This window comes from Panicum virgatum, chromosome 3K, assembly GCF_016808335.1.
Source record: "Panicum virgatum strain AP13 chromosome 3K, P.virgatum_v5, whole genome shotgun sequence".
In the NCBI taxonomy this organism is placed as follows: Eukaryota; Viridiplantae; Streptophyta; class Magnoliopsida; order Poales; family Poaceae; genus Panicum; species Panicum virgatum.
The window spans coordinates 27,173,645-27,195,879 of record NC_053138.1 but is presented as its reverse complement, the minus strand read 5'-3'; the positions used below and the strand labels follow the sequence as shown (position 1 = coordinate 27,195,879).

General features: G+C 44.8%; 2 protein-coding genes across 6 annotated transcripts; one reads left to right on the top strand and one right to left on the bottom strand.

Annotated features, from left to right (window-relative positions):
* Position 1: 1 nt before the first annotated feature.
* On the bottom strand, positions 2–3,903 carry LOC120698747. Of its 5 annotated transcripts, none has more exons than XM_039982467.1 (9): positions 3,625–3,903; positions 3,130–3,450; positions 2,881–3,024; positions 2,685–2,774; positions 2,537–2,577; positions 2,022–2,111; positions 1,725–1,834; positions 1,392–1,460; positions 2–393 (listed from the first exon to the last, which is right to left on the bottom strand). In XM_039982467.1, exons 1-9 carry the CDS (start codon positions 3,714–3,716, stop codon positions 373–375), a joined length of 978 nt encoding a protein of 325 aa, XP_039838401.1. In that variant the 5' UTR covers positions 3,717–3,903; the 3' UTR covers positions 2–372. The 5 variants fall into 5 exon arrangements, with proteins under 5 accessions (XP_039838401.1, XP_039838402.1, XP_039838403.1 ...); XM_039982468.1 differs by having other exon boundaries at positions 2,537–2,579; positions 2,690–2,774; XM_039982469.1 differs by lacking the exon at positions 1,725–1,834.
* A 5,481-nt stretch (positions 3,904–9,384) lies between these two features.
* On the top strand, positions 9,385–13,894 carry LOC120698745. The gene is made up of 8 exons (XM_039982462.1): positions 9,385–9,608; positions 9,675–9,974; positions 10,233–10,376; positions 10,509–10,592; positions 10,672–10,703; positions 11,597–11,686; positions 11,871–11,980; positions 13,535–13,894. Exons 1-8 carry the CDS (start codon positions 9,469–9,471, stop codon positions 13,553–13,555), a joined length of 921 nt encoding a protein of 306 aa, XP_039838396.1. The 5' UTR covers positions 9,385–9,468; the 3' UTR covers positions 13,556–13,894.
* The last annotated feature ends 8,341 nt before the right edge of the window (positions 13,895–22,235 follow it).

The following is a 22,235-nucleotide window of genomic DNA, read 5'->3' as shown; positions in this document are numbered from 1 at the left end:
CTTAAGATGGAAGCAGATCATATTCACACGGATACAGATTCGAATATCTCAAATAACCATTTTTATATTGCCTTCCCGTTTCCATCCATAGAAAAGTTTTGCACTAACTAATCTCACGTCTTCAGTACTGACTAATGATGCGACCGAGGCTAGTTTTACACAGCTTGCAAAAACTTTTAATGTGACCCTCGAGGAGGAGGAGGAGGAGGGGGGGGGGGGGGGGTTAATCCAATTCAGGTCTCGCATGCGTGCACAAACATGAAACACTGCTTTTGGAGCTTTGGGGTCAAATCAGGCCATTGCGGCGCATATAGCTCTGAACCAACGCTGACAGCCACCCTGCCTTCAATCAGGGCAATACTCCAATACAACTCATGCTGATGCATCCCTGGTCTGAAAAGGGAACAGAAGATTTAAGGCTGTGAGTCACTTCTGCAGGCGTTAAGTCCCTACATCTCTTTAGTTTGAAAATGAGGTCAAATCAACAAAGTACTTGCAATCAACAAAATAGAAAATGATTGATTAAAAAAAAAAGACAGCCCTCTATCAGCAACTGAATCTTTCTGTAACATCATACTCAACACCAAAATAATGACAGGAAGACGTAAACGTTGTCTCTAATTCCTCAGTTGGACCTAAATGCACATGTTGTAGCAGCTTCGAACCTTATATGATTTTTCTATAAAAGCTGGGTTGGTCCTCTTCAAAAAAAAAAACAGTTGGTAAGGATCAGACAACTAGTCCCAACTTGCAGATGACAAGGGCTTCTTTGCCATGATAGATAAACGTACCCTAAACTCTTGCAAATCGCTTGTGGAAGTAAAGTCAAGAAATAAGAACTTTGATTACGCCCCAATCACGGAAACATAAAAGTTACTTTTCACTGCATAGCTGCCCCCAAACAGCTATAAACAAGACAGAAGTATTGTCAAGTGATCCTAAATAGAGATGAGTGGATAATAGGAACCGAAACAGACACCAAATCATCCAACTCTGGAAGGCAATCTGGTGCAGCTTATGGTTGCGCATTACCATGAATATCACTCTATTAATGCACATGGTTCATACTGCAGGGAATTAACTTTTGATTCAAACACTAAACGAATTGAATTTCTGTTACAGTTCAACAAAGATCATATGAGTTTAGACGAGAAAAAAACAAGCAGGTCAATATACGGTTTTAGCTACTAGTCGACCCACATACTCTATATCTACATTATATCTACTTTTTTCTCTGATGTATAGAAGAAACAGGTCATTCTAGGTAGAATACCACTTAATAACCCTGTTAGGCTGCTGAGAAAGGATTATTTTTAATGGGACAGCTTCTTTTCTGATTTATGGAAGCCAAAGAGAATAGAAGCGTACTCTACAAAGTCCATATATAGTACCTCTGATGGTAACAAAAAAGGTTTTCTCATTTCGAGTGAACAGTGGACCAAAACATCCTCCTTTGCTTCCTGTACAAGACCAGAAATCATATATCAGTATCCTATTATTATCGAAAGTTTCAATTACAAATGATGGTGCCTGCTGGCAAGTCCAAATTAGAACTCATGTATAATGATGAACACACTGATTGAATAAGAAAAGAGCAGGTTTCCCACCAATAAAAATATTAAGTCTAGAAACCATAGAACTACAGATACAAGATGAATGCATCTTGTATCCCTATCCATTCGAGGTTTTCAAAATTACAGATGCAGCTATCAGATACGGCTTACTTCAGCAAACTCTCCAGTTGTCCGTAGCCTCTTTGCACCCTTTCGTGAATCAAAAGCTTGCTCAAAACTTTCGGGAAAATGAGCATCATAAGGTCTTGAATGCTTCATACCTGACAAAGACAAACATATAAATTACATGAGATGAGTAAGGTTCATGATCACTGGCCCAGCATAGAAACAAGCATGTCCTTTATGGTAACTTGTTTCAGACATTTGGGCTATTTCATTTTCAGGTGCTAAAGAAAAGAGCACATGAATTCTCGTTGTTGCAAAACAATGAATGTTCAAATATTATACCTGCGTTAATATTTGGAGCTATTGAAATAATTTTAGTTGGTCTTTCCGATGTAGGCAGCATGGTCTCCAACATTGGAGCACTTGGAACACCTGTAGAGCATAGTGTTACAGTTGCAAACCAAGGATGATACTTCTAAAGTAGATGAAATATTGTGTACTCATATGACAAGACAAGGATAGCAGGGGCTTAGATTATATGCATCGAAATCAAGAATCTATGAATAATGAGATAAAAGAAAGAAAGCATAAGGAGATGAAGTATGGCCCTAAAAGGTTCCAATTTAAATGTAGACCACAAGATTAAAAAAAAACACCATATAATAGCCGTGAAAAGTGAGTAAACAACGCTATAATTGATCATGAGAGTCTAAACTAAAGCTTTCACGAGAAGAAAACTGTGGAAGATTCGGAAATAAAACATCTAGTATGGTAACCAGTATGTACCCTTTTTTAAAAGGTACCCAATTTATCACACAAGTATCTACTAAAAGCATATGAAGGGACTGAATGCTGACCTGAGTCACCAGGCTGATTTGTCTGCTGACTGGAGGGAAGCCTGCATATGACGGAAGGTACATTTACACAGAGGCATACTGATGGCGAAAAAATGCAACTATTCAAAATTCTGATAATACGTTGGCTGATCTAATTGGTATGTGCTACCTCTTCTTCTTCTGTAGAAGGAAACGTGCAAGTTCAGATGCTGGTTTGCGCTCCACTCTCTTCCTTTGATGCCTCCAAGACACCCGCGAACTGGCAATGTGAAGACATTCGTGTAAGGGCATGACTGGACAGGGCTAAGAGAGACACCTCCTGCTGAACAGGGCAAGGGAAAAGAAGTTGAGACTGAGAGAGGTACCCAAGGGGGGTTATTTCTGATGCTGTGGGTGTGCACTGCAGCTCTCGCATTCGTAAGCTGCATTTGACATCAGGATGAAGATGAAGCAACTCCTGCAGTTCCTCCAAGGTTCTGAGCTTTATGTCCTCCCAGTTCACGGATGCCCTGCAGGCACAAATCAGAGCCATCACAATTCATAAGAACTCAACCTGGAAAATCGCTTGAATTTGAGCTAGCGCTTGGTAGATTAGGGTAGCTAGGTACTGGTACCTGGCTTGTGCAGAGGCCATGGAGCGATACAGATCGGTGCGCTCCGCAATCTTGGGGAACTTTTTGCGGAAGGCATCATCATTGGACCAGAAAAGCGAGCTGGCGGCGCGGCCACCTTCCTCACCGCGGCAGGCGAGGAAAGCAAGCATAGCGCGGTGCTGCACGTTGTGCAAGAAGGAGGTGTAGTGCTGGGTTGTGCCCTCCCCCTCCCAGAGGGGCGAGAATCCTTTCAGGTAAGTTCCGGCGGCTTCCCACTGCCCATCCTTCACCAGCTTCTGCAGATGCGCGGCGTCGAAGTACACCATGGACTCCCTCTCGAGCCTGAAAAATCCATCTAGAAACATTTAGGAATCAATTCCCCCGTTCGAATCTACGGATCGGCCCACCCCGACGGCTCTGGTGACGCAATAATCGCAGCAAGCTGACAAAAATAAACTTGCTGGAAGAAATCAAAGCACGAGGGAGGGGAGGGGGCGGGCAGGCAGGCGTTCGTACGTATGGGCGATGCTATGGAGGCCCTGGCGCTTGAAGAAGCGATCCAACCTGCGGAGGTGAAGCAGAACCACGGGGGAAGACTGAGAATTCATCCCTCCCGATTGCCGGCGACGATGCTTGCTCTCTCCTTGTTCGCGTTCGTGTTCGTGGTGATTAGGGTTTGGTTGGGTCGAAGAAGACCTTGCCGGAGGAGGGGGAAGAGGCGAGCGGGCGGCCGTCTCCAACTCCAACTCCTACACTAGTCCGATCCGATCCGATGCTCATTCGTGGACGGAGCAGGTGGGATTTTTTGTTAGAGGGCGGAGCAACTGGATCTGAAGTTCTGAACGGGCCAGTAATTGCAGGCAGGCCGTGGGCCCTAAGGTCAATCAGGCCTCTTTACCCAGCCTGTTCGGCAGCGGAAATCCTATCCGGAAATTCTATCCATCTTCGGCGAGATTTTTCTCTCCATTTTCCAGTGTTTAAAATTCGTGCAAACTATTTCGTTCGTTAGATTTCTTCAACTCTAACCTTCTTCCTCCTCCTTCCTCAGCGCAGCTGCCGCCGCCCCGCCCGCCGCTGCGCCCTACCGTCGCGACACGCTGCTACTCGGCGATGCTGCCGCGCGCGCCGTTGCTGTTGCTGCCGCACGCGCTGCTGCTGGATTAAGTAGACTCATTAGATTCGTCTCGCGATTTACAGTCCATCCATGCAAAAAGTTTTATAAATAGAGTTTATTTAGCACTTTAAATTAGTAAGATTCCATCGAATTTTTTTTTGCGTTGTAACTAAACACGGCCTAAATAGTTTGCTAGGAATCCGCTAGCTTCGATCCAGTAGAAGTGTTGGTTCACTCTCTGTCTGTCGGAACCACTGTGGCACTGTGGATCATCCACCTGCAAAGGTCAGAATCATAACTCTGTACGGGATTCCTGCGAGGCGCGACCCCTGGGATACAAATTCAATGCCTACATTCTTTGATTCCGCATCAGCAACTACGGAGCCTCGCTACTCAGGGCTGTTTGGGAGCGCTTCTTGAGCGGATCCAAAACCGGCTTCTCAAGGAGCTCTACCAAATGGTGTTCCAGCCTGGTTTCGACTCCGGCTCCAGTGATGAAGCCCCGCAAAACCCGGTGACTGGAGTGGGAGGGAGGGCGCGGAGCCACAAAAGCGCAGCTCCAGGCGGCTCCGGCGGAGGCTCCATCTCCCGTGCTGTCTTTGCCCTCCGTCGTGCGCTGCGCGCGGCGAGGTCTGGGCGGCACCGGGAGCGTGCTGCGGCGGGGGTCCGAGCGGCGCCGGGAACCCGTCCCGAGGCGGGGTGCGGCGGGGGGCCGGGCGGCGTCGGGAGCTCGTCCCGTGGCAGGGCACGGCGGCGGGGTCGGGAGCCTCGGCCCGCGGCAGGGCGCGGCGAGGTCCAGGCGGCGCCGGGAGGCCGTGCCGCAGTGGGGGTCCGGGCGGCGTCAGGAGCTCGTCCCGAGGCAGGGTGCGGCGGGGGGCCGGGCGGCGCTGGGAGCCCGTCCTGAGGCAGGGCGCGGCGGGAGCCTCTGCCCGCGCGCCGGAGCTGGGAGGGAGAAGGAAGAAGAATGGATAAGGAGAGAGAATTAGGAAGGGTAGTGAAAATAGAAGAAAAAATAAGGAGAGAAAGATAAGGGTAGTATGGTCGTTTGGTATTTTTTTTCTATATATTAATAACTAGTGAAGCCGTTTTGCCAAATATTTTCTAAAAACGGCTTCAGCTCTACCAAAAAAAACCGTTCTACCAGAGGAGCTAGAGCCGGAGCTGTTTTTAAAGGAGTCGAAGCCCTGCCAAACAGGCCCATTATCCATGGGCGGTACCGCGATAAGGGAAGAATCAGAAGAGGATCTGCAGGATCCTCACGGAAATGATCTGGCGGTCTCAAGTCTTGTCCGTATATATAATTTTTTTTTTGACAATCATACGTATGCAAGCAACCAAACACCAAAGAGTTCTGAGCCCGGCTAGCCCTAGCGATTTCTATTTATCGCGCGCGAGTAGGCGCTGATGCGTCGCAGAAGCTGTTCCGCCGCAGCTCACTTGTCTTGGGTCGGGTGCCCTACACATATTGAGCATTTTTTCTATTTTTATATTTTTTACATAAATATATTTTTGGTTTCACAATTTACAGTTTTATACCCCTACCGCCCGGCAGGGGGACGGGGCGGTGCCCCCTGCCGGGCGGTAGGGACCTATATGTAATTAAAATTTAAGTTTTATCGCATAGAGACCCCTACCGCCCGGTGGAGGGGCGGCAGGCAGGCCGACCGTCCGGCAGGGGGGCGGCAGGCTCCCCCTCCAATATAAAAGCTGAGGTCCCCCCACACCTGCATTTGTAGCAAACAGCATCTATAGAGGGAAAAAGGAGAGATGTCGGGTGAGGGAGGGAGTTGCAACAGTGAAGCCCTGCCGGATTTTAGATCCGAACCGCAGGTAACCAATATTTCTCAACTTTGTCATTATAAATTTTTTGTATTTTTAATTATGTGATTAGTGTTTTTTATAATTGTAACCGCTTAGGGTTCAGATTAGTGTTTGTAATTGAAGCTGTACCGTGGTTTTAGAAACTGGTTTAATTAAAATTAAGTCTTTGAATGGCCAGATATGTCGAGCAAGGTGGCGTTTCAAGTTCATTACGGTGATTTCTATAGAATTACTCGTGATTCCTATGGAGTAAATCTATCAGCATTGGAACGAAGACAGTGCAGTCTAGATAAACCCCTAGAGAGGAGTTTTGGTTCCATACGCAAATGGCTTCACGGGAAGTTCAATGTGAATCCAAAGACCCATTTGCTTACGATTCATACCGTGACTTCCTGGGAAACAAATTGGAATTTCTGGGAGTTGACGCTTATAAGTAGTACGGAAGAATGGAAATATTACATGCACGCAGCTCTTCAAAGAGGGTGGCCTCTTGCAATGGTAATTCAGATTCACCAGAAGGTCGGTGATTTAGGTGAAGGATCAACACACACAACATATGACTGGAATGAAGAGTTGGAAGAGGATAAAGAAGAAGAGAACGTACAAGCTCCAGAACCAGAACCAAAACCACAAAGTTTAGTAGATGAAGGCGAGCGGATACCTAGAATTGTGGAGGCCATGGTTTTAGGGGCATGAAGTCATCCATATCGTCATCCCAGTTAACACAAGTTGGTGCTTGAGGTGGTGCAACGTTACTTGACGAACCTCTTGCCTTTCCCTTTCTCTCTTTTCTGGTTCTAGGTTCGTGTACAGGGGGAGGAATATCATGTGTTGGAGGCCATGGTTTGGGGGCATGAAGTCATCCATATCGTCATCCCAGTTAACACAAGTTGGTGCTTGAGGTGGTGCAGCATGACTTGACGAACCTCCGGTCATCTGTTCTTGCGGAGGCCAAGAACTATCACCCGAAGATCTTCTCCACCTCCTTCGTCTAGTTTGCAGCATAAGTCCACCGAAGATACATACCAATTTATGGAAATTTGATATCAATTTGTTAATCAACTCTGTCTTCGGGGTAATTCTAGCATATAATTACACAATAATTTTACTATTTTGTAAATATGAATTACAAATGACGGACGAGATTAGAACTGAATAAGAGTTACCTTAATGTGCATCTCATACACCTCTGACCGCATCTATATCTTACAAGTATTTTGTAAGAATCCAATAACATTAGGATGATTCGCTAGTTCACATACCCCCATGTATATCTTCCGACGTTCTAGCAGGTGTTCATTTACATCTTGCGTTGTAATATATCGAAATAATGTGAAATCTTTAAACTCAACTAATTTTGACAACACCATCTCTATCGTACCATCCGCTAATACATCCAACTTCTTACTGATTACAAGATGTGTCATAATCTCAAATATTATACTAGATTTTTCTTCGGTACATGAAAATCCTCCAAAATTGGAGGCAGCCATTGTCTTATTCTGCAACATTTAGAAACAAGTTTAATACTATATTTCACTATCCAAAACTTAATTCTATTTTAATTTATAATTAATTTAGAAACAAGTCTGTAATAAACTAAAATTTTAATACTGAAATAAAATTTTAATACTATAGCATTAATTAAATTAAATTGTTTTACAATATTAATAGATTCATACGTAACTTACCTACAGATCACAAGTGCGGAATCCGGCAGGACTTCGCTGTTGCAACTCCCTCCCTCACACCACGTCTCTATTTTTTCTCTCTATAGATGTTGTTTGCTGCAAATGCAGGTGTGGGGGGATCTTAGCTTTTATATTGGGGGAGCCTGCCGCCCCCCTGCCGGGCGGTCGGCTTGCCTGCCGCCCCTCCACCGGGCGGTAGGGGTCTCCATGCAATAGATCTCAAATTTTAATTACATATAGGTCCCTACTGCCCGGCAGGGGTATAGAATTGTAAATTGTGAAACCAAAAATATATTTCTGTAAAAAATGTTTTTTAAAAAATAGAAAAAATAGAAAAACGCACATATTTCTATTCATTGCGTGGGCTGGCTGTGGCTGTGCGTCCACTTTTGTTTGGTTTGTCGGAGACCTATTACACATTTATGGCCCATACTAAAGCATGACGCCTCTCATCTTCCTCTTTCTATTTTTCTGCCGGCATCAATCACATTTTAGTTAGTCTGGACTTTGGAACAACTTTAGATGGTTCAAATATTCTAAAATAAGCGTAGAACTATTTTAAAAGCTCAAAACTTTTGTGCCAAAAATTTCTCAAAACAATTTGAAAGGCTTTTGTTCGGAACAAATCTGAAATATTTCAAACATTCAGAACTTTCCAAAGTGTTAGAACATGATTTATTGGAAACTTTTCGTGTAAACTATTTTCAGCACAATCTGAGATATTCCCAAACAAATTCCGGAACATTATGAAATGTTCCCAATTAAACAATGTCCTAAATATTTCAGAATTTTTTCGAATGTTCTAATGTTCCAGTATAATTCTGAAATGTTTTTCCAATCATATCTGAAATGTTTTGAAACAATTTGAAATATTTTCAAACAAATCTGAAATATTTTTAATCATGCAAAACATTATGAAGTGTTTAACACTATTTATTGGGTACTTTTCATGCAAACGCCGAGATGTTCCCAAACTAATCTAAATGTTTTGGAACACTCTAAAATGTTTCCGAACATTCTTGGACTGTTTTTAATCATTCAGAACATTACGAAGTGTTCTAAACTTTTCAAAATATTCTAATGTTCCAGTATAATATCTGAAATGTTTTACAAAACATATCCAAAATGTTTCAAACATTTCAAAGTGATTAAAAACATTAATCAGAATTTTTCGAAATGTTCTAATGTTCCGGTACAAATCTGAAATGTTTCGGAACAATTTGAAAAGTTTCAAACATTCATAACCTTTCCAAATTGCTTAACAATATTTTACTTGAAACTTTTCTTGTACACAAATATTTTTCGGAACACCGAAATGTTTCCGAACTACTTGAAGCAAATCACTTTTTGAAGCGAGTGTCCTCAATCCCTCAATCCCTGCCCCCAGGCTTCTGCGACGCGATCAGCTGCAGTCGCATAAACTGACATATAGACGCCCCCCTAGGCCTGGCCCAATCCTAATCCAACCGAAGTCCAGGACGGCTCCTCTCTCATTTCTCCAAAAAAAAAGGGTTAGTTGGATCCATGCCACTACAATTTCTTGAAATCGGATTTCATGTTGAAATCCATGCCATTGAAATGGCATGGATTTCAACATGAAATCCGATTTCAAGAAATTGTAGTGGCATGAATCGAATTTTCTCAAAAAAAAAAAAAAGGTCGGCTCCCCTCTCTTCTCTTTTCTTCCCTTCCCTCCCCCTCTGCGCCTCCCCTGATTTCGAGTTCACACTCCTCATGTCTTCCTCCCCCAAAACCGACGCGACGATGATGTCGACGAGGTGCTTCAGCGGCGATCGTCCCACCCTCACGGGCCTCCGCCTCCGTCGCATCGTCTCCTTCCTCCGCCGTCACCGCCTTTACGACACCGCCCACGCGTACGCTTTCTGTCTCAACCCTCATTGTTTCGTTTCTGATGGATGACGCATCCAACGATTTTGCAGGCTGGAGAGGCAGACGGGCGCTTTCTTCGACTTCGCCCACTTCCGCCGCCTGCTGCGCGACCTCCGCTGGGCCGACGCATCCTCATACGTGCTCGGCTTCATCGCCGTCCGCGACTGCAGCCGCGAGGCCGACATGCTCGTCGTCCGCATCCTCATCCTGCGCGTCATGGCCGACTTCACCGCCGGCCGGACCCACGACATTGACGCCCTCTTCCAGCGCCTCTACGCCTCCCTCCAATCCCACCCCGACGGCCACCACCTCCGCAGGACCCTACTCTCCATGCGCTCCGACCAAGCCAGGTACACGGACCATCTCCCTCTTTCTTATTATTCTCCACCTAGCTAGTAACTAGTGGCCGTACTACAAATTACTATATCTTTTCCCCCCTATTTTTTTATGTGGGGGCTAGCTGCATTCGTCATTTTGTTACTTCTAGTTACCTGCAACAAGTATTTCGGGAAAAAAAAACAAGGTTGATTCTTGAGCAATGAAATGTGTAATTGCATATCAGATATTGATTGATTGATTGATTGATTGTGCGATCTCCATACTTGCAGGGCATCCAGGCTCTATCATCGCGTCAAGCCCATGGCAATAGAAGTCATTTTGAACATGGCTGCCAAGTGCCCTGAGCTCAAAGCCAAGGCACAGTTACCGCGCTGCACTTGTAATCCTGCCTACATCTTATCACTTGGTCCTAGGTATACATCTTCATTTTCATACATGATGCAGCTTCAAGGTCACTATTTTGATTCCCATGTGGTGCTCTCCCTCCATCAATCTCAGTTTCCTTTCTGATATCACTTCAAGTGCCAACTGTGTATTTGTTGCAGGCTGCGCCGATGCAATGGTTCTCGAAAAAATAAAGCTGGCCGTCTTCCAGCACATGTCCTTGCCCATTCCTTCATGCAGAAGAGGTATTTAGCCCACACAGGGATTCTTTTCTGATGTTCTTGCTCTTAGTACTCGTGCACTGAAGCTCCTTGCTTTGTTCAGGCCTCTGGTCAGCCACGAGATGAAGCATTCAGGTGTGTGCATATGTGATGTTAAATTCAGCAGTAGTAGCATAGTAGCATATATCCTTTAAACATAATACAACAGTGCTACTATTATATGTTTCGCAAGAAGCTTGCTGCAGACTGATTGAATGATAGTATGACAAGAAATTCACTAAGTATTACCTATTCAGCTTTGTGGTTTTGTGCATATAGCATTTGCATTTTGTTTTCTACAATGATATATGACTTCTATGTTAAGATCCAGTAATTTACGAACCACTGAAAGCCAAGATTTGGTATTACATTCAACCTGACAAAATATAAAATCATTTTACTTTATTTTTTATCGGTAGGCTTATTTTCACATTTCTTAGAAGTTGAAGAACATGGCTGAGCTACTGATCCTGATTGCTTCCTACAACTTCTCATGCTTAATAAACTCAGGCAATGTGTTGCATTTTTTTATTTGTTCCTTTGCTCATATATTTTTTACGATGAATTGAATCTTAATAGTGACAGTTACTCGATTCATGTCACCATGTGTAATCATTGACTTCATGTGCTTTTAGTTGATACTTCACATGATGCAAACCCTTTAATGCCCAATCAAGGAGATACTGGTTATAGCATACCAGATGGATGTGTTCTTTCTGATTCTTCCTCAATTGCTTTTTTTTTTCTTTGAAAGCTTTAGTGATTCTCATGATTAACTTTATCCATGTTTACTCACTTTTCACTGCTCTTATGTGGTGTTTTTGTTTAAATCTTGTGGTCCATACTTGAACCTTCTATGAGCATTACCATTGTCTTCTCAGCCTCTGCTTTCCTTTATTTTTGTCACATCATGCACAGTATTTCTTCTACTTTAGAACTATCATCTTTGGTTTGTAACTGTAACACTATGTAACATTATCACCTTGCAGGTGTTCCAAGTGCTCCAGCTTCGGAGGTTGTGCCGCCTACATCACCAGGACCGGCTAAAATTCTTTCGATCTCACCTGCTACTAACAGAGGTAAAATATTTGTTTCATTGTTTTCCCACAGAAAAGTAGTTTTTGGCCCCTGAAATAGGTCAATATCTGATACAAGTTGCATAAAGGGCACGCTTGTGCCATGTATCTATTGTTAGTCATTTGATATGCTGACCCAATTGATGTTCCGTTTGCAATTTATGCACCTAAGAGTTGTCTTGAACAGGTATGGAGCATGCAAGACCCTCTGATGCTCAATTTCCCAAAAGTTTTGAGCAAGCTTCTGATTCAAGAAAGTGCACAAGGAGGTTACAGACAACCAGAGAGTTTGCTGAAGTAAGCCCTTTGTGATACTGAGCTCACATGCTTCTATTATTTAGAAAACCTTGCATAGCAAATGGATAAGGATGCAACTTGCATTCTTCTGTTTTCTGTGGTTTTACACTTTCTGGACATGCCAGTAGCCTTTTCCATAACTGATTTGTGCGTTCGTGGTACAATCGTACAAGATTTCATTTCTAGACTTACCAGTAGGCATCATTATTTGTAATCAGAACTTTGTATACTAGTAGGATATGCATTAATGGTTTCTGATCTCGTACAGGGAGCAACATAAAGGGTCTTTGGTTTCCAGTGAACCAATGGCCAGAGTATCTGACTCTGCTTCCTGTACGAGATCAACATCAACAACAACAACATAGCCTTTTGTCCCAAGCCAGTTGGGGTAGGCTTTTGGGTTTCATCTCTAGTCTACCCCAACTCGCTTGGGACAAAAGGCTATGTTGTTGTCGTTGTTGATGTCGTACAGGAAGCTGAGTCAGATACTCTGGCCATTGGGTCACTGGAAACCAGAAGACCCTTTATGTTGCTATCACAAGTACTGTGGATAGATATGGTACAGTAATCTCCAATTCTGTGGCTTCCATAAATCGCAGAAAAAGTTCGAATAATGAAATTTTATACTTTTAGCAACCACAATAAGCTATTGCGTCGCAACTGATTAGTAATATAATCATTAACATATATATGCTCAATGTTCTTATGGCGTCGCCTAGGCGTCGCCTAGGCGACAAGGCGCTCCCCTATTTTGGCCCGCCTAGGCGTTTTAGCCCGCCTAGGCGTCGCCTTAGCCCGCCTAGGCGGCTAGGCGGTGGTGACTCGCCACAACTCGCCTTAACGCCGTAAGAACATTGCTCTCCTTTGATACCTCTGTTTTCATTTTGTTTGCTGATATGCGTTTTTTCTATTCTGTGCATATTTTTTAAAATATATCTTATGGAACTGCTTTCTATTCATAGTGGTATATTTCCTTAGGATCCAAGTAGTGGCTCTGAGACTAATATAACTCAGCTAGTAGCTAAAACCATATCTGCACCCACTTCTTTTCTTGTCTGAAATTTGTGTGTCCTTGTTAAATTTGAACAGAAACTCAATTGGCTTGGTGTATGAATCGAATTTTTCTTAATTGTTGGTGCATTGCAGTATGAAACCATGTGCATAAATATAGAGGCATCATATTCCCTTGTAATATATATATATATATATATATATATATATATATATATATATATATATATATATATATATATATATATATATATATCTATCTGGCTTCCAGAAGAGTTGATAATTTGGTGTCTGATTCAATTCCTACTGTCATCCACTCATATTGAATGCAGACAGTAAAGGTTACTTGACCTTGGAGTGCAATTGGATATTGATGCTACGCAATTTTCATACTTGACCTCAGATTCCATTTTGCTTGTTGCTCAGCATCCGTGTATCTGATCATTGCATCTGTATGAAGTTTGAATGTTGCTGAGAGACTTACTAGAGGATATATGATGCCTGCGAGGCTGACGGTTTCCAACGATCTGTTCCTTTTTGCAGTCCGGAGATGCATCGGCGTGAGTTTTTGGCTTGGACAGATCGAAGGGCGTGAGTTTTTGGCTTGGACAGATCGAAGGGAAGGGCTGTGTCCCTGTCCCCGGTTCTACAGAGAAACAATATATCATGTGCCGATGGCCTGGTTGACAACGAATCATGTACTCGAGTCCATGTTTAACCTGAGGCTCGAACGCACAGGACCTGGAAGTCGAGAGATTTTGTTTTTTTAGGAAAAAAATCCTACTACATGTGTTTGCATGAACATCCGCTACTGGCTACTTTGATCTGGCTGGACCGCTGGATAAACTCGCCTTTGCCTGGCTACCTAGATTGCCGGCCAAGAAGAGATACATAGATATCCTAATCGGCTCTGCTAGCGCCCGGATGTCCAATCAGAGTTTTCTCATTGGATGGTCCGTCGCAACATTGATAATAACAGTTGCAACATCAGAAATCAATAATTGCAACATCAAAAAAATATGTATACAAATGGCACTGAGTAAATGCCTCGTACACGACTTCCTCGGGTCGTCACGAAACTCTTGCGGGGCTGGCTCCGTCTGCTCCTGCGGCTCCGCGACCACCTCGTACACGACTTCTTCAGTCGCGGATTCTATATGTATGCATATGAGACAATGAGTAAATGCCAACTTGACTTTGTAATTAGAAGATAAATATTAAACAAATTAACAATTTACATAAAATGACGCAGGTAGGGTGATAATTAACTTAAACCCTAAGTGCTAGGAACAACTAATCTACCTAAGTATCAAACTAGAGCACCATTTAATATCAACAAAACATGACTTGCAAAGACATTTATTAAATTACTTCTCATGATTTCTAAAGAATCTTATATATAAAGATATTATTTATCCCTATGCAAATATACTAGCTAGGTACATTTTATAAACATGTACTAAACTATGCATTATGATCATGAAAATTTTACAGTGAACCACTCATACTTAAAGCAAGCTACTGCAAAAATTTCATAATTTTTAGATTAACAGATCTTTAGAAACTAATTAAGCAAGACTAAACACAATCTAACTTTTTGCAGGGGTAAAAAGGTCATTTTGCCACTGTGGATATTTTTCCTCCATAGGTCTTACTCCAACAAATCCAACAAAATATATTTCATATTTTTCACATTTTTCTTTGATTTTATATGGATTTTATAATCTACAGCTGAAATTAAACACAAAATAAAGAAATCCCCCCTAAATTCCCTCCACTGACCAGCGGGCCCCACTGGTCAGTGGGAGGGCGGTCCGCCCAGCCCGGCAGCGCACGCCGCGGCGTGCGGCGGCGGCGGCCGGCGGTGGCCCGCGCGGCGGCGCGGCAGCAGCAGCGTGGTGGGGCCCATGCACGCGCCCCCAGGCGGCGGGGCAGCCGGCGTCGGCGAACCCTAGCGGCGGCGCAAAGCAGGGGAGGCGGCGGCGTGCTCGTCCCGGCGGCGGTGGGGCCAGGCAGCGGCGGGGCGGCGCGGTGCGAGCATCAGCGGGCTCGGGCGGCTCTGGTGCGCGTGCAAGCGTGGCGTGGGGTGGTGCAGGCGCGGCTCGCGGCGTACGGCGGCGGCGGCGCAGGGAAACGGCGGCGGCACGGTGGAGAACAAGCGCGAAAACAATGCGAACGCGAAGGAACGCGGAGAGCACGAGCATCAGTGCCTCACCTAGAGTCGATTTGAGCTGCTGGGCGAAGAAAACGGGGACCGGAGGTGGGTTGTCGGCGTTGAGGTGGAGCTCGGCGGCTTTAATGGCTGGCGGCCGGGGAAATCTCCGATTACCAGCAACTTGGTCGATGGGGCTCACGATGGAGGGGTCGAGGAGGAAGCTAGGAAGGTAGACGAGCTTCGGGTGAAGTGGATTTGGGATCCATGGAGAAGAGCTTGCGAATCGGGCCGGCGAGCGCGAGCTGTTTCACGAGCCGTTCATGGCGAACCGAAGGAGGAGGAGAGGAGGATGACGAGTCGCAGAGGGAAGTGAGGCAGGTGGTGAGCTCGGGAAGAGGGGCGTGGTCGACTTGGCGACGCCCGACGGCCGGGAAAACGGGATCGCCCTCCACGACGGCAATGCACAGCGGCGGGAGCTTCGGGAGGCGTCGGCCGCCATTACTGCGCACTGTGCGGCACAGGGAGGAGTATGGGAGAGGGAGGATGATAGTATGACAGGTGGGGGCCACGTGTAAGAATTTTTTTTATTTGAACTCTAATTTTTGGATTGTTACAATCCTTCCCCCTAAAAGAAATCTCGTCCCGAGATTCAGGAGAAAAGTGCCGAATTGAAAGGAAGTCGAAAAATCATATACCTTGGTATAATTGGAGCAACTCAGGACATTTGGATTGAACAAATTCCTCCGTTTCCCAAGTAGCATCTCGTTCTGAGTGATTACTCCACTGTACCTTATAGAAATTGCTGGTATGATTTCGAGTGACCCGAGTCTTGTGATCAACAATTTTCACTGGATGCTCTGGATAGACAAGATCGGGCTCTACTTGTAACTTCTCTATGTGAATTATTTTGTTTGGAAAACGGTGGCATTTCCTGAGCTGTGAGACATGGAATATATTATGAACTGCGGATAATTGGGCAGGAAGTTCCAGGCGATATGCTACCGGCCCACATCGCTCAATGATAGGAAAATGCCCAACATAGCGAGGGGCGAGCTTTCCCTTCACACCGAACCGTTGGACTCCTCTCATTGGAGATACCCGTAAATAAACATGATCTCCCACTTGGAATGAGATCGATTGACGTTTCTTGTCCGCATAGCTTTTCTGCCGGGATTGGGCTATTTTCAAGTTCTCCTGTATAACCCGTACTTGTTCTTCCGCCTCACTGACCATATTAGGGCCGAATACATTTCTTTCACCAGCTTCTGACCAATTCAATGGAGTTCTACATCTTCGCCCATATAATGCCTCAAAAGGAGCCATTTTGATACTTTCCTGATAGCTGTTGTTATAGGAGAATTCAGCTAAAGGTAGACACTCATCCCACTTTTTACTATAAGAGAGTACACATGCCCGCAGCATATCTTCCAAAATTTGATTAATTCTCTCAGTTTGACCATGGGTCTGGAGATGATAAGCTGAACTACGGATCAATTGTGTACCAAGGGCGGCGTGGAAATGCTCCCAGAATCGAGCAATAAATTGTGCACCACGATCTGAAATGATAGTTTTTGGAATCCCATGAAGGCTCACAATACGATCCATATATAGTTGAGCATATTGCTTGGCCGTATAGATGGTTTTTACAGGAAGAAAGTGTGCAGACTTGGTGAGGCGGTCAACAATAACCCAGATGGAGTCATATCCTTTTGAAGTTTTGGGTAAGCCGACAATGAAATCCATACTGATGTCCTCCCACTTCCAAGATGGAGTGCTCAAAGGCTGAAGAGGACCGGCTGATTTCAAATGACTCGCATTGACCCTTCTACATGTGTCACATTCAGACACATATTTAGCAATCTCCCGCTTCATCCTTGTCCACCAAAATCGCTGCTTCAAATCTTGATACATTTTATTGTTGTCCGGGTGGATAGAATACCTAGAGAGATGAGCTTCATCAAGGATTTGCTTTCGGAGCTCTAAATCTTTAGGTACCACCAAACGATCCTTAAACCATAGAATTCCAGCCTCATCTAAATGAAAACACTTCACCCCCTGGTCATTTTCAGCAAGTCTTTGGCGAATCTTTTCCATTCCGACATTATGTTTTTGAGCAGAAATAATCTGATCTCGAAGAGTAGATGAAAGGACCAAATTATCAAGACTGCCGTGTGTGATGATCTCCAAATTTAATTTTTCCAGTTCATAACAAAGGATTTCATTGAAAGGCACAATAGACAGGCAGTTGCACTGAGCCTTACGGCTTAAAGCATCTGCAACAACATTGGCCTTACCCGGGTGATAATGAATCTCCAAATCATAATCCTTAATCAATTCCAACCATCGCCTTTGGCGTAGATTTAGCTCATTCTGGGTGAAAATATACTTGAGACTTTTATAGTCCGTATATATATGAACAGGATTGCCCAGAAGATAATGACGCCAGATCTTCAAAGCATGAACCACTGCTGCTAGCTCTAAATCATGAGTGGCATAATTTTCCTCATGTCGCCGGAGTGCTCTGGAAGCATAAGCAATTACTCGACAGTCTTGCATGAGGACACAACCTAAACCCGTACCTGATGCATCACAATATACCTCAAAGGGTCGAGTAATATCAGGTCGGGCTAAAACAGGGGCAGATGTCAAAAGTTTCCTCAGGGTCAGAAAAGCCTGATCACATTTATCATTCCAATTAAATTTCACCCCTTTCTTGAGCAACTCAGTCATGGGCTTAGCAATTTTTGCAAAATCCGGAACAAACCGCCGGTAATATCCTGCTAGCCCAAGAAAACTCCGAATTTCCGGGACAGATGTAGGTGCTTCCCAATTCACAACATCTTGGATTTTACTAGGGTCGACAGAAATTCCATTCTCTGATATGACATGACCCAGGAATGGAACCTCCTTTAGCCAAAACTCACACTTGGTGAATTTGGCATACAACTTGTGTTCCCGAAGACGCTGGAGAACAATGCGAAGATGCTCAGCATGTTCTTTTTCATTCTTAGAATATATAAGAATGTCGTCAATGAAAACCACGACAAATTTATCCAATTCGGGCATAAACACCGAGTTCATGCGATACATAGAGTGAGCCGGGACATTCGTCAACCCAAATGACATAACGAGATATTCATAAAGCCCATATCGTGTGGAGAAAGCCGTCTTTGGGATATCTTCGGGCCTAATTTTTATTTGATGATAGCCCGATCGAAGATCAATTTTGGAAAATACCTTGGCCCCGACTAACTGATCAAACAAAATATCAATTCGGGGGAGTGGATATTTGTTTTTGATAGTGACAGCATTCAAAGGCCGATAGTCCACGCACAACCTGAGGCTTTCATCTTTCTTTTTAACAAAGAGCGTTGGACAGCCCCAAGGTGAAGTGCTAGGACGGACATAACCCTTATCAAGTAACTCCTGCAATTGCTTCTTTAGCTCTCCAAACTCATTGGGTGGCATACGATAAGGTCTTCTGGAAATTGGTGCCGTTCCCGGTTGCAATTCAATGGCAAACTCTATCTTACGGTCAGGTGGCATGCCTGGTAAGTCATCCGGAAAAACATCCGGGTATTCACACACCACTGGTATTGAAGACTTTTGGCCTCAACCTGATTCACCGTAGGTGTTGAAGATATATGGTCCATTAGATTCAAAATCATAGAACCATACAGAGGAGAATCAATATGCACATATTGTGAAGTAGGGTATAAAAGAACCCCTTGATCTCCCATCCAGTTCATACCCAGTATAATATCAACCTTTTGGGTTGGGAGAACTATAAGAGATGTGGTAAAAAAATTTTCCTTTCAACTGTAGAGGCACTCGTCTGGCAACTTGCTTGGTAATTATTTGCCCCCCAGGTGATTGAATATTGTATGGTATTGCCATGTTTTCTATCTCCAACCCAAGTCTCATAGCACACTCTTTACTAATAAATGTGTGTGATGCACCCGAATCAAATAATATGGTAACAGGGTGATTATGAACTGAAAACGTACCCGCCATCACTTGAGCTCCCTCAGAGACATCCTCTAGTGTGGTATAGTGCACACGTCCTGGCTTGAAATGAGACACTTTCGGCTTTTGATTGTGCTGATTAGAACCCTGAACTTGTTTAGGTGGCATACGGCATTCACGTGCAAAATGACCAACTTGACCACAGTTGTAACAGGGAGGGAAATTAGGGCGTACACGCTGTGGCTGCACCCACGTCTTCTGCACATTCTGCTGAGGCACCGGATATCTGGCTACCCCTTGAGGCTGTGGGTACTGAGGAGGTCTATACCCCGTCTGGTGCTTTGTTGGCCTATAACCTGACTGCTGTTGTGGAGGCCGATATGTGGTCTAATACTGTACTGGTCGGTACACCGACCGATGCTGATAAGGCGCCCGAGGGGGTCCGGCTTGAATTAGACGAAACCTCTGATTAGCCTGACTAGAAGACACACCCATTGGTGCCTTCCTCTTTTTCTCTGATTGGTGAGCTATACGGGCGTCCTCTTGAGTGATAGCCCCATTGACCAGCTCACTAAAAGTGTTGAATTTGAACATAATCAAGCGTTCCTGGAGATTGCTACTAAGCCCCTGCTTGAAGCACGCTTGTTTCTTTTCATCTGTTTCTACATGATATCCAGCATATTGAGACAAGGTGTTGAAAGCTTGAGCGTATTGTGTCACAGTATTATTGCCCTGTTTCAGAGCCAAGAACTCATTGAGCTTCCTTCGAATAACCCCTGCAGGGATATGATGTGCCCTGAAAGTTTCCTTGAACTCATTCCAAGAAAACCGAGTGCCAGCAGGGAACATAGCTATGTGATTATCCCACCACGTACGTGCAGGACCTCTGAGTTGCTGAGCTGCAAATGATGCCTTGTCATTGTCATTATACTCATACAGAGTGAACTTGGACTCGATGGTCCGGAGCCAACTGTCAGCCTCCAGTGGCTCATACGCCTTATGGAAAAGCGGTGGCTGAGTACCCAGGAACTCCTGATACCCAGGGACAAGCGGCTGGTGATGATTATGATTTCCATGTCGCGGTGCAGCACCTTGATGAACGAGCTGACGGAGCAGTTCCGTCTGTTCATCACGCCCAGTCAACATGGCCGCGATTGCCTCAACCAAATTGGGAGGCGGTGGCAAAGCATTATCACCATTGGGCGCAGAGGAATCATTATTGGTGATCGGCATTCTGCAATTAATCATGAATCGATTAGTCCCAATATCTGATTAAATTAAATAATCATGATAGCAACTAATATTCAATTCATGAAAAATGCTGAATTTAGAACACTGATTAAATAACTCAATATTTGTATCACCACTTTTATGCCCCACAATTGCAACAAGAATAACTGGATCATGCATAAGGGAGGTACAACCATTTTTGCATCAACTAGTAAATACAAAATAGGCCCGAACTAAATCTCAAAATCACAAATCTTCGCAGTATAGATTTGACAGTATCTCCCAAACTATACGTCCAAAAATTCATAACTTTTGCAAGCGAGTAGCTATCAAAATACTCTACAACTTTCGTATAACTCGCATTTACTGCATGGATCGTCTTCACAATTTTTTTACGTACTAAACTTCGATGCTACGAAATTTTTTAGATTTTACACCTCGGGAATAACATAAGTCAAACACTAAGATGAAATTTTACAATGGGATTACACACCTACAAACTCAGTCCAAACATATACAAATCACATTCCTATCTTACATCAGAGTTATTCTAGTCATACTACGAGATCTAGTTGTCCCTAAGACATCTACCAAGCTACAATACTCTGTTAGCCCTTCCTACATCCAAAGTCTAGCTACTCAACGCGGCGGCTAGTACTCGAAGACGCGCTCAACCTCGATCCCACGCGCACGTAGCTCCTCCTGCAGGCGTGCCACGTTCTGCTCGTTCACTAAAATGGCCGTGGACCCTGCCTGAGGTGGGACGTCGTTCTGACCGACCGAACTCTCCACATCAGACATCTCCTGAGGCCCAACTCCTGACTCAACACCTGACACCTGAGGTGGTGGCTCAGGTGGGGCTGCAGCCTGCTGCTGCTGAAGCTGCAACTGGTGCACGTTCCCTAGTGCAACCTGAAGCGCATCCTGTAAGTGGTCAACAAGAGCCTCCTGGTCGTCCACCTGCTCAGTCAACTCCTCAATCTGCTGAGCCTGCTCCGCTAGCTGCTGTGTCTGCTCCGCTAGCTGCTGTGACTGCTCCTCTAGCTGCTGTGACTGCTCCGCAATCTGCTGAGCCTGCTCAACTACTCTGCTCCTGCTCTAAGAACTGTTGTGCCAGCCACACTACCTGCTGACTCTGCTCTGCGAGCTGCTGGCTCTGTCCTAAGATCTGCTGAGTCTGCTCCTGTGCTGTGGTGTGAGCTGTCCGGAGTACCTGCCGGTAGAGTGTGTTCTCGCTCCTAAACTGGTCGCACACACCCAACATACCGGCGGCGTAGCGGGCGATCCTGGCCAAAGCTGGGACGTGGCCTGGAAGAGTAGGGTCCAACAGAAGAGAAATCCGCTGCCTCGAGTACTCAGAAGTCACTCTGATAGGAAAACCAACCGTTGAAGTAGAGTAACTCGCAAAGATAGGCTCCTGCTCACAAAACTGGGTAATGGCCATCGCAGCTGCACGATCCCAGACGCTCAAAATCTCAGCACCCTCAGTGTGCACCTCCCAAGGGTCCGACGGAAAGACACCGAGGCGTGCCGGAACTCGCAGGTGGGCCTCCCAACCAGAGATGCCCCCCTCGGAGGACACGCGACCGTAGTACTGGGGAGGCTCAGTGTGGCCAAACTCCTGGAGCACCTCCCATAGCAGCACGGGAAGGCCCTCACGGTGAAGACAAGTGGAACGCACCCACCCGTCCTCGTCAAAGTGGAAGTCCGACAAGGCCGCCATCTGCGAAAAACGCCGACAGCGGTAAGGAACGTTCCCAAAAGAAAATACAAACTCATAACTTATAAAACTGTAAACATTGACAGCACTCTAGAAAAACAAAATTCTTGTAATTTCAAACTTCCAACAAAAATTCACAACACAAATAACTCGCTAACCCACTCTTATAATGC